Below are 12,185 nucleotides of genomic sequence, written 5' to 3'. Positions count from 1 at the left end.
TTCCTGCATTTTGGAGGATCCACAGAAGGCCCCTTCTCCCTCCGGGGCCTGAGATTCAGCTGTTGTGAGAGAGAACAGGTCGGGGCCTGGGGAAGCCTGAGTCCGCCTGCCTTTGGCACTTGCTTCCTCCTCAAGCTGACCTGCTGGATTTGAGTGAACAAACACAACATGATTTTCAAACGAAGTGTTTTGGCTTTGTTGTTTATTTTTGTTTTGTTCCTGTTTTGGAAATAGAAAGCAGTGTTCACTTAGGCGGGTTCATCCGAAAAGGGCATCAAAGACCCGACCAAGTTTATGTAGCGAGATTCTGGTCTTTAAGTGAAGCCCCTGAGAGGGTAAGATGAAGGACCCCTACCTTGCTTTACACCAAAGAAGTAAGGAGAGGTGCCGCCAGAGGCCCACGGTCATGGCCAAAGGGGTCCTTACGGTTGCCCGTTTTCTCTTAATTTGACTTTGGGAAACATTTTCTGCAACTTTCAGCTTAGAGATGAGAATTCCTTTGCTTATGGAAAATCTACAGAGAAGGGAAGCAGAACCACTGCAGAGAGTCCCTCCTACCCTTCAAGTTGATGACCTCTGCAAGCGATGGCCCCCGGCACAGCCGAGTATCTGTCAAGCTTCTGCTGTTTCCTGAAGCCGGAGAAGCCACACTGTTTACTGTCCAAACCAGGACGCTTTGAGTGTGAAAGGGGACAGTCCTCATCCCCCCGGGATGGCGAGCCCATCCTGGGAGGTATGGTTGCGCTGCTCACGATGAGGAGCCTACAAACACGTTCGGGTGTCCTGTCCATGACCTCTGAGTTATGACTTGCAGGTCCTTGTGTTCACTCGTGGTAGAGAGACTCTCCTTTGCATTCCTGCCCCCACATGTCTGCCATTTGCTCAAGACCCTGCTCCTTCGGGACGCCGCTCGCACAGACGTACCACTGCGGTCTGGGCGCTCTGCCGCAGACCCGGGCCATTTCCCTCTGTTAGGAATGCGCACATCTGACCCAGGAGACCATGGGTAGTTGGCATCACCTCTTGGCCTGTGAAATGACACCCTTCAAATATATCCCCCAAGGGGAAGGTTTGAAAGGAAGTTTAGCTGGTTAGCTCATGAAATCCAGTGGCTGCGTACCATAGTCAGCCCATGGGCATCAGAATGTCCTGCGGCACTCAGGCTGCCATTTGTCTATCTGTCTGTCTGTGTGTGTGTCCGTCTGGCTGGCTGGCCTGCTGCATCATTTCCCGTCTCTGCGTGCCTGTGTGCATCTGCTTCATTCTATCATCTGTCAAGTTGCTTCCTTGTTCCCTTCCTGCGTGGGATGTCAGGCTGCCCGTACGTGACCTTTTGGATTGAGAATCTGCACTTGAATCACAAGGCCTGTCCCAACTCCAGTCTCCCACCTCCCGCCCCCCCCCCCCCGGTCCCCGGGGAGGGATTCTGATTGGCTGGGCCTGGCATGTGGATGGGTTCCCATAAGGCAGCATGACCAGGAGAGCAGGGTCACCTACGGTGTCATGCCGTAGGGAGAGAGAGAACACGTGACGCCTCGCACTTAGCAGCAAAGCCCTTGCCTGGAGCCTCTCATTTAATCCTCGCAAACCCCTGTGGGATAGGTACTAGGGCACAGAGAGTGTAAACAGCTCGTTTAATGCCACACAGCTCATAAGTGGACGAGTCAGCAGTGAGCCCGGCAGCCTGGCTCCCGAATCTGAGCTCCTAATCACCGCTCAATATTGCCTCTCCCTAATAAGCATTGCTAGGGCACCCCCAGTTTCATCTTTTTTATCCCTTCCTGGCCCTGTACACTGGGCACTGAGTGTCTCAGTGAGTGTTTGCCGAACGAGTGAGCGAGTAAGCGAAGGGAGGGAGGGAGGAAGAAAGAGAAGAACACGGGGTCCGTTAGGAAGTTAGGGAGGAGACCCTTCCCCAGGGTGGAAAACTTCCCCCTGCTGCTGCTTATCCAAGCACCAGTGTGCACATTTTCAAAGTACTCTCTCTTCCTGTCCCGCTCTCTTTGCTCAGACAAGAGCGAGAACGGCGAGGCCTATCAGAGGAAGAAGGCGGTGGCCACCGGCCTTGCCGAGGGCCCTGCCTCACCGGTGCCTCCTCGAGGGAACCCGGCGCAGCCTGGCAGCAGCAGCTGGAGGAGGATCACCCTGCTCATCTTGGCCATCACCATCCACAACATTCCAGGTGAGGTCCTGCCCCCACAGGGTCCGGCTACTGGCCCGGAGGGAAAGTCGCTGTCAGCTCAGCTGCCTGGCCGGAAGAGGGGCGCCGACCATCGTGATGTGGGTCCTTTTGTTGAGGGGCGCGGGGACAGAATGCAAATCTTCCTTGACTTTATTTTTAACTTGCATCATCACTGTGGGGTGCAGCTGGTGGAAGCGCGGGATGTCTCTGGTTCTGCATAATGCCCTTTTAAAATACTGAGCTCCGTACAGTTTAGCACTGATGGTCACCTTACCTGCCTCTTTCCTGTGGGACACCGGTCTGAAATGCCCTCGCCAGTCCTATCCTTTTTAGCATGCTGCGGTAATTTGCTTTGCATCTCTGGATTTGTTTTAATTGAACAAAATGTGTTGGCATTCTATTTCAAAATAATATTATGCTTCACTTAGAGTGACAAGAAAACACAGATACGCATAAAAAAGAATAAAGATATTCTTAAAAAAAAATAAATTGAGGGAACCTGAGGAACTCCTTGGGTCACATCTTGGAATTCCAGCTCAGCCACTTACTCGCTCGTGTATCTGGACAAGTTACCTGAGCTCTCTGAGCCTTGGTTTTCTCGTCTGTGAAATGGGCACAAAGCTACTACTGAGAGAAGCAGGATGTCATTTGCAAAATGAATTACATTTTATTTCGATACTTAAATGAGATGCTGTAGTGCGCATGCACACACACATACACAGATTTTGTTGTAGTACTTGGACCACATGAGCATTTGGAAAATGGTAACGGTAATTAGCATTAATAATGGTCCTGTTCTCCCTTCCGGCTGTGACTTCCTCAGGCTTGAGTTCTTCAACGTTCTGATCCATCACTGGTTGTGCTGGAACTCAAGTTCTAGGAATAACCTCGCTGAGGGAATGTTCCCGGGTGATACAGATATTATCTGAGCTCTTTGCACTGTTCATAATGCCAAACCCATCACCCCATTATGGGGCAGTGACCAGAGGCACGTTCTTCTCTTCGAAGCTCTTGTAGATGTTGCTCCATGATCCTCTGGCTTCAATACTGGGGGGTCTAAGGCCATGGCCAAACCGAACTTATTCCTCTCTGGGTAATTCAATATCCTTCTGCTTGTACAATGAGGACTTTTGTGTGTTTTTTTGGTCATTTTTAAAGAATGAAAATTTTGATATGTTATATATTCCAGTACATACTATACTAAACCTGTCTAGAACACTATGTTTCCAATTGCTTTTTTAAAAAGATTTTGTCCATTTAGTTATTTTAGAGAGAGAGTGCGTGAGCAGGGGGGAGAGGCAGAGGGAGAGGGACAAGCAGACTCTGCGCTGAGCACAGAGCCTGATGTGGGGCTCGATCCCAGGACCCCAAGATCATGACCTGAGCCAGCTGCATAACCAACTGAGCCACCCAGGCCCTCTGTTTCCAACCAATAAAGCTCAGGTCTTCCCCTAGATGAGAAGCACAGTCCTTATTATTTGTATCCTGGTCTTGGGAAGTTCTATCATATGATTGTATAGGCTGGTTTGCCCCCCAGTTTTTCTTCAGCGTGTTTCTCTCATTTCCCTGTTGGCTCTTTCCCTTTGGGTCATGGGCAGACTCTCTGGTTTTTCTAAAGCTTGCTATTCAATATTCCTTGAGACCAAGTCTTATGGGGGACCCCAACACACAAAGCTGACCACAGGCAGATTTGTCCTGGTGGAAGAGTCTGACCACATTCACCCCCAGACTCTTAGCAAGCTCACTGGAAGACCTAGGGCTTGGCAGAAGACAGCTTGAAAAACCTCCACAGTTGGCTGCAACCTGTTAAATCCTACTCAGTAGAGAAGAGAAGGTACTTACCTGTCTTTTCAGTCGTAATAGTAGCGATCTTTCTGCCCCTCAAGGTTTCTCTAACCAGTTGAAAATGAATAAAGATCTGTCCATTGGGTTTACAGTCACATAAGATGACTCTACTGGCTTGAGGTATCCCGTTGTGATTCTCTGTCTCCCTGAAGAATACGAAAGTGTTCTAAAATCCAGATTTCATAGCACAGGGCTTTGAGAAGCCAGGAATAAACTTTCCTCTGAGGAAGCCCTTCCTATCTCCCACCTGCCTCTACCCTTCTGTGTTCCCATGGACTCAACTGGGACTGTGTCCTGGCTCATTTTGACAGAAGGTTAGGGAGAATCAGAGTTCACATCTTTAAATGTTTATTGACTTCAGTGAGAGCTTGGATTAAGGCCAGAAACAAAAGTGTGTTAGCAGGAAGGTGCATGGGATGACACCAACATTTGATGATCCACAATCAGCACGAATTCAAAGGTTGCTTCTTCCCTGACAATAGGCCTTCTTCTGGATCCTTGGCATTCCCAAGTTCATGTTCAACCTGTGTCCCTATTATGGTGAATGTGGAAGTGTCTTTTGAAATGAGGGTTGAGTGGCTCGTAGGAACCTCAGCTGATTTGGCTTCATCAGAAGCCCAGTGTAACGGTCCATGACCTGGGGAGCATCTAGCTTGCTGGATCGAGAAGTTTGAGGGTAAATTTCTTCCCCAGTCTTGCCTTTTTCTGAATTGCATTTTAGTAATGAATTCTAGGTACTTGAGTTATGTCAGTCATAAAGCAGACCAAGATCCCTAGCCTCCCGTAACTAACATTATAGCAGGGGGATAGACAATGAACATAATATTAGTAAGTGGATTATATGTTATGTTTGAAGGTGGTTGGGGCTATAAAGAATGGACAAGTCCAGCAGGGCTGATGAGATGCTAAGGTGTTACAGAAAGGAGGTGCAATTTTAAATAGAGTGGTCAGGGTGGGTCTCACTGAGACCTTGCATTTGAGTTAGACATGCGGCTCTCTGGGGCAGAGTGAGTTCCAGGCAGAGGCAGCGGCCAGTGCAAGGGCCCTGAGGCAGAAGCCCGTCTGGACCCCCGAGGAGTAGCCAGGAGTCCAGCATGGAGTAGGAGTAGGGTCAGTGGGAGGGAGAGGCACAAAGTGAGGACAGAGAGGTCAGCCCTGACCCAGGTGGAGCTCACAGGCATTGTAAGGATTTTCCTTTTTACTCTAGGAGATGGGCCACCCCAGGGTTTTGAGCAGAGAGGCATATGATCTGAATTGTGCTTCCCAAGCTTCTCTCTAGGCACTGAATTCAGACTGGACCCAGGAGCGGCGAGGGCGGCCGCGGGGAGACCGGGCAGAGGCCATGGTAGGAATGCGAGCTGCAAACAGAGGTGGCTGAGACTAGGACAGGTATGCCAGAGGCACTGACAAGGGCCCCCATCTTGGCGTCCACTCAGGGTAGAGCCGTGGGGTTTGCTGATGCAGCAGACGGGGGGTGTGGACAAAGACGGGAGCCAGGAAGGACCCCGACGTTTCGGGGCTGACCGGCTGCAAGCATGGAGTCGCCACCAGCTGGGATGGGGAAGACCTCACGGGGGCAGGTTTTAGAAGGGCACATCAACAACTCGACTTTGGATGGTGAGGTTTGGTTGTCGGCAGACATTCGAGGGGAGACGCCGATCAGGTAGTTGCACATATGAGTTGGGAGACGGGAGCAGAGTCTGGGTGGCAGAGAGAAGTTCGGACCGGGCATGAGTTGTCGGCACGTAGGTGTCGTTGCAAGCCCTGGCGCCGACGACGTCACCAGGGTCTAACTGCAAGTAGACGAGTCTCCGAGGCCCCCCTGGGGCCCATCCCCAGAGCCTCGGGCTGCTAACTCCCGTCCAGCTTCCTGCCCTTTGATGGGAACCATATCGAGAGCTTATCTGTCGCCAGCTGACCTTTGAAAAGGTTTCTTTTTTAACGCTATCCTTTATACTTTATTAAAAATTTAACTAGAGCTTTGACGTTCCCCGAGACTCTGGGCTTGAAGATAGACTTTTCACAATGACTAAAAGGATAATTGATTTTTTGTGAAGTTTTTTTTATCTTTGCTGGTTCAGTTTTATATGTCCTGGGGATGACATTTTGTTAATTTTTTTTTTCTTTTTTTAATGTGGAAGTAAAAGGAGAGCTTGTTAGCGAGTGTCCTGTCCTCTGGAGGTTTCTGGCGTGTGAGGACACACACACACACACACACACACACACACACCCAGGGCAATGGGTTAACATTTAATACACGCGTGCAAGGACGGATGTGTTCTTAAACTCCTGTGGCTCACCGTCGTCCTTGAGAACCTGGGAAGAGCTGGGGATCCCCTCACACGCAGCTCACAGGCAGCTTGGGGTGTTCATGGGCCTCACGAAGACCATCCACAGCCCTGGAGCAGGGAAGAAATCTCCGCTTTCCAGAAACAAAGGCCCAGTCATGCAAGCAGCTTGAATGATTTAGGAGGAAACCGTCATGGCTGATGTAGACCATCAGACGCAAGCCCCTCCGGCTTGTGTGGGAGACACAGAATCTCCGCAGGTGGAGATGCTGTTCCCCCGCATTCCACGTCGCTTCTCTGGCTTGGCCTGTGTGCATCGGCGGGTTGGGGCGCTCGAGTCCTTTGGAACATGGTATCCTGAGGAAAGGACGTGTTTTCTGCGAAAGCAACTCTGTGGCCTTCGGAGCATTGTCTCTTAAAGTGATTTCCATGCAGTTATCATTCAGGCTCAAGGGCTCTGAGCCTTCCAGAGGTTCCCGGGCCTTTGGAAAACAAGCTCCCTCTCTGGGTCTGAGTGGAATTAAAAATCAGCTAGCAATTCAGTTCCTACTAATCTCTTTTCATGAGTGGCTTATGGTCTCTACAGTGCACTATAGCATTGCTTTGTATGCCGGAAAGTTAAATTGAGAGCTTAAAGGGATCTTCCAGAGGTTATCTCCTTCAAACACTATTCCATTTGGTGATTCAGGGCGCGTGTGTGCACGCACGCATGTGTTAAATTATGGCTATGATTCCTTTCAGCCCTGGCATTGGAGGAGTCTGTGAAAAATAATACAGACAGTACAATATTCTTTTCATGTATTTTACAGTGTTAATCATCCCTTCCTTTGTGACGCCGTGCTGTATCCTGCGTCTGCGTCTGTCGTGATCTTATCAGGCTGAATGGTGTCTCCCCTCCCCCGAATGGTGGAGTTGCTTGCAGGAAGCTCCATGCCGGCTGCCTTTTAGGAGCTCGCATATTACATGTTGGAGCTCAGGATCTATTCGAGCATGTGGAATGACCGGTGCACTTGGTACCTAGACTCCATCCTAGCAGGAGGGGGGTGTCATTCGAAAGCAGGGGTCCCAGTTCTCCTTCTCCCTTGGCCAACCAGACGGGCTAAGGGACGGCATTCAACTCCTATGGGTCTCCGGGGCTTTCCTTTGCATTCGAAATTTATTTATTAATCCACAGAGGAGGCGAGCTGAGTCCTATGCTTTTTATTGTCCTCCCATTAGAATCGAGAGTCAAGTTCACTTTGCTGGTTGCTGCCGTGACCTAGAGCGAGCTAGGGTCATTGCCTATGTCTCCAGAATAGCATGACAGTTGATTTTAATTATTTGGCTTGTCTTCATTGATGGTTCCTATTAGGCTACATTTCATGGCTTTACGTGAAATGCTTGAAATTTTAATCAGAAGGGCTTTTTTTTTACCCCCCCAAGGAACAACACCCCACAAATTCACACACTAAAATATCGACAGTGGTTGGTTATTCCTGGGACTGTGGCTGATTGCTATTTTCTTCATGTTTTTGTGAGATTTAGCAACTTATCTATCATGAATGACTCATAGGATAAAAATGGTCTTGGGAAGGAGAACCTCCAACACCTAACCACCTCAACATCCCTAACCCCCAAAACATACACAAAAAAGGGTGTTACAAAAAAAGTAACAGTTATCCCTTTATGCCTGAGATAATCTTACTGAGGTTGTTTTAATGACAGGTTGGGAACAAAATGGAGGATTTTATTAGCTTCTGGTGGCTAGTGTAGCCAATGGTCACAAACGGAATGGCTTAAAACAACCCAAACCTATTCTTTCCCTGTTCTGGGGGCCAGAAGTCCGACATCGGTTTTCCTGGGCTAAAGTCACAGAGCCGGGAGGGCCATGCTCCCTCTCGTGGGGACAGTCTGTTCTTGCCTCTTCCAGCTTCCAGAGGCTGCTGGCCCCCTGGCCTTGTGGCCGCACCTGACTCCAGTCTTGGCCTCCGTGGGCACATTGCTTTCTCTTCTGTGTCTATTCTGTTTCCCTCCTTTTTTTTTTTTTTTAAAGATTTATTTATTTGAGAGAGAGGGAGAGTGAATGCATGAGCAGGGGTGCGGAAAGGGGCAGAGGGAGAGGGAGAAGGAGAGAAGCAGACTCCCCAGGACAGTCCTGTCTGCAAAGTCTCCTTCGTCACGAAAGGCGGCATTCACACGTCCCGGGGCTTGTTGGTGGCACGAGCCTGGGCATCTACTTTCCCCTCGCATCCTCTCCCCCTGCAAGGGCAGCTTTGGAGGTCCAGTGCTTAGAGCTTGCAGGGAGGAGCCAGGAGCTAGAAAGGACAGCCTTCTGACTCTGTTTTCCTGGGACCAAGACCGGATAGAAAATTCGATCATTAGATAGGGACCTTTCCAGTGAAATCACTGAAGCAACAGCCTCTCCTTCACATTGTTCTGCTTCCAGAAAACTGGAGGAGTGTTTTGCACAGCCAGAGACCCAGGCTCAGGTCACGAGTGTGGGGAACACCACTCAAGGCCACAACTCATCGGTGGTAGCAAGAGCAACTGCTAATGTTGGAGGCTGACACTCACCGGGGCCTTAAGTGCCCTGCATATATGAGTTAGATATTTATACCCTGTTTTACATTTTAGAAACTGAGACCCAGGGAGGCTGAAGAGGAGGCTCGAGGTTGCGTGAGCAGGCACAGAAAGAGCTTGACTCATGCTCCGTCCCTCCGTTGCTTCCAGCCCACCCCTCGCTCTAGTGAGCTATGCTTCCGTCCTTGCGGCGGACCACAGCGCTTTCCAGAGCCAGTTACAGAGACGTTCAGGAAATGCTTCTCCTTTTTTCGAAGCTTGCCACGTTAAATGTTAACGTCTGCAGCACCACTCCGGAGTGTTGGTGCGATCATCACCCCAGATGCCGCGGCTCAGTTCAGCAGGGAGGTTTCGGCAGCGGGGGCAACGTGAACCTCTTCAGGGGGTGCCCTGCGGAGGCGTGTGCAACGAGCCCCCCGCAGCCCCCACGAGGCCCCCCACGCACCGGCCGTCACCACCACCGCCAAACGAGGACCATCCAGGACCCGGGCAGGTTGTCAGCCTTTTCACATGTCAAGGAGGGTGATGTGGGGAGAGGGAACAAGCCCAGGAGTTAGGAACAGAAAGGCCAAGCCACCCCCTGCTTTCGGAGCTGGGTGACCTTAGGTAGGACTCTGGCAGTTTCAGTGTTCTTGGCTGTAAAGCGGAGATAATACCCATCTTGCGGTTCAGCGTTAAATGCAACGAACAGTGCCAGCCACCAGCAGGGCTACTCACCGTGTCCCCTGCTGTGACGCGTTCATCTCGGGGGCTAGAACACGGTATGGCCGGGAAGATGGTAACTCCCTCACACCTCGTCCTCTCCCCCTGCCCCTCCTCCCTCCTACTTTGCCTTCACTTTGCTCTGATCCTGAAAGATGGTTTGGTGCTGGCCTTGGTGGTCTCCCAATGGAACGTCTCCAGCCACTTTAATTTCTATCTCCATCAGGTTACATTTGAAGAGGCTTCTCCTTTACCCCGGGAGTTTGGAAACACTGTAATATTCTCCTCTAATTATCTGTGTCTCAGTGGGAAGCCTGACGCTGTCATTAGCTCAGGCTCCTGTCTGGGATGACATTTCGCTCAGCATATTGTGTCCCTGGGTGTGCTCTGTATCAGAAGCTGGTAGCATGCTCCCCAATTACGCTGTTGGGTTCGAGCATGAGAACTGGCACAAACGCCCCGAGGGCGAAATCGTAGCTCTGGGATTCCTGCAGGATCCAGTGCACCCCCACCCCCACCTCCGTAAAGCAACGGGGCAACTTTCAGATGGGCCGGCAGCTCCTGCCACCGGCTACAGACCCATCCCTGTGCCCTACCGACTGGCCTTCGGGTCTCGTGAGCTGTGTCCTCAAGCTGCGTGGGGACTGGGGTGGAAATCCAGACTCATTTCCACATCGATTAGATTATGTCATCCTCCTACCTATTATGTAAATGAAAGGAGAAAATTAAGGCAAGAGAATTTGAACATATTTTTGTATTAAGACTCGAAGTTTCTGGTAAATTCCAGTTGTCTTTCTCCTCTGGCCAGGCAGATATCTGCTAGAACGTGGTTTTGCGAAGTCCTTCTGGACCTGCACTGCCCAATACCGTGGTAGCCAGCTAGGTAGCTAGCAGGACAGGCAAGCAGAGGCTCTGGAGTCAGAAAGGCTTAGATCCCAGAGCCACCAAATGCTCTACTATTTATTGATCAGATTTGAACAAAATGCAAAATTTAGAGCCTCAGTCATACCTAGCCACATGTCAGGTGCTGAGTAGCCAGCCATATGCAGCTAGTGGCTACCATATTGGATATCACAGGTACAGAACAATTCCATCACCACAGGAAGTTCTATCGGATGGCACAGCTCTAGATCCTTGGCAAAAAGAAAAAATAAAAAATGCAACTCCACAAATTATCTAGAGCCTACCCAAGCTTGCCTTGGGCTGAGTTCTATTTAGGAGAGGCATTCTGTTTGCCCAGACAGGTGTTCTTAGCCATGGGGTGTATCAAACATAGATTATGAATAAAATGCCTTAAATTTCAAAATTCGAAAATAATTAATTTTTTCACTAAGTTAAGGGTAGCACGGAGTCACCGCTGTGGTGCCATCATCTTGTTCCCATTGGTTCTGACCTGGCTTCTTGTCTCTTGAATGGGGGACAGCACGGGGTGGGGAGTGGCTTGTGTAAGAACATCACAGCGGGCTTGTCACCACGTCTGATGTCAGGGGAAATGGAAAGAGCTGCTCCAACGATGGGCTTGTCATCCTGTCATCTGGGTGACACACACCCATCCCCCGAGCAAGGCAGCACGTTGGTTCTTGCCAGCTTAGCCCTCTCCCAGAACACCTTCACCTGCCTCAAATCGAGTTTCAAAGGAAGGACATTAACTGTCATGTGAAAATCACCCCAGCATTTATTGTCATTTTTTTTCTTCTTTTCTCTTTTCCTTTTTTTTTTTTTTTTTTGCTGGGGACAATGCCCAGTTCATCCCCCAGTGCTCCCAAATAGGATATTTATTGTAGAATGATGCACTCCCTGAGAAAGCTTCGCCTTCCTCACGGACACGACATTCATAATTGATTGTGTGTGACATTTCTTTTCTCCCTTGGCTGCCAAGAAGCCGCTGTGATGTGAATGAAGTGCATTCTCGTGGTCTCATCATCTGAGTTCTTATCTCCCTTTACAACCTATTGTACTGTACTTTAATCCATTTCAAAAGGAGGGACGTGATTCATTAATTGGCACACGCAATTTTATTCCTTTTTGTCCCCGGTTTTCTTTGTGTCCTGGGCACAGATTTGATTTCTAATCCCGATACCCCAGCCTGAAAAATGCTTTCCTCTGGTTATAACGGAGACTGGGGACCCGGCGAGGGCGACAGAGTCATCTGTTTATAATGTTCAGCCAAACAATCGACCCATACTCTCCGTGGGGGAAGCCGCTAGATCCCCCGCGTCCAGTAGAAATACGGGGCAAGCCACAGATCTTTGGTCAGCTTTCCAGTGGCCATGTTTAAAAAAAAAAATAAAAGTAAAAGCAAGTGAAACTAATTTTTAAAATCTACCTTCTTGAACCGAAAATAGTCAAAATAGTATTATTTCAACATAGAATCAATATAAAAAATTGAGACACTGTACATTTTTTTTTTTCTCACGCTAAGTCTTTGAAATCCAATGTATATTTTACACTCTGGCACATCTCAATTTGGATGCTAAATTTTTAATGGTTCAAGCGAAATGTAGTCCCACCAAAACAAAGCTGTGCGTAGTGGAGGAAAAAAAAAAAAATTTCTACTTCTTCAGTTTTTAAATTCAAACTTAAATTAATTAAAACGAAATAAGAGTCTC

The 12,185-nt window shown here is 49.3% G+C and overlaps 1 protein-coding gene across 10 annotated transcripts in view; it reads left to right on the top strand.

Annotated features, from left to right (window-relative positions):
- The window catches only part of SLC39A11 (solute carrier family 39 member 11), a 403,594-nt gene that overhangs the window by 252,500 nt on the left and 138,909 nt on the right, over nt 1-12,185 (top strand). For all 10 annotated transcript variants that reach the window (XM_064583524.1, XM_064583522.1, XM_064583521.1 and 7 more), the window contains one exon: nt 2,012-2,182. In XM_064583524.1, coding sequence (XP_064439594.1) covers nt 2,012-2,182 — 171 coding nt within the window. The remainder of the gene's footprint in view (nt 1-2,011; nt 2,183-12,185) is intronic.

The sequence above is a fragment of the Mirounga angustirostris genome, unplaced genomic scaffold (assembly GCF_029215605.1).
Source record: "Mirounga angustirostris isolate CCGP_5_RB_7025 unplaced genomic scaffold, mMirAng1.0.hap1 SCAF_17, whole genome shotgun sequence".
NCBI classification, from domain to species: domain Eukaryota; kingdom Metazoa; phylum Chordata; class Mammalia; order Carnivora; family Phocidae; genus Mirounga; species Mirounga angustirostris.
The sequence above is the reverse complement of the archived record's forward strand: the minus strand, read 5'-3'. Positions and strand labels throughout refer to the sequence as shown.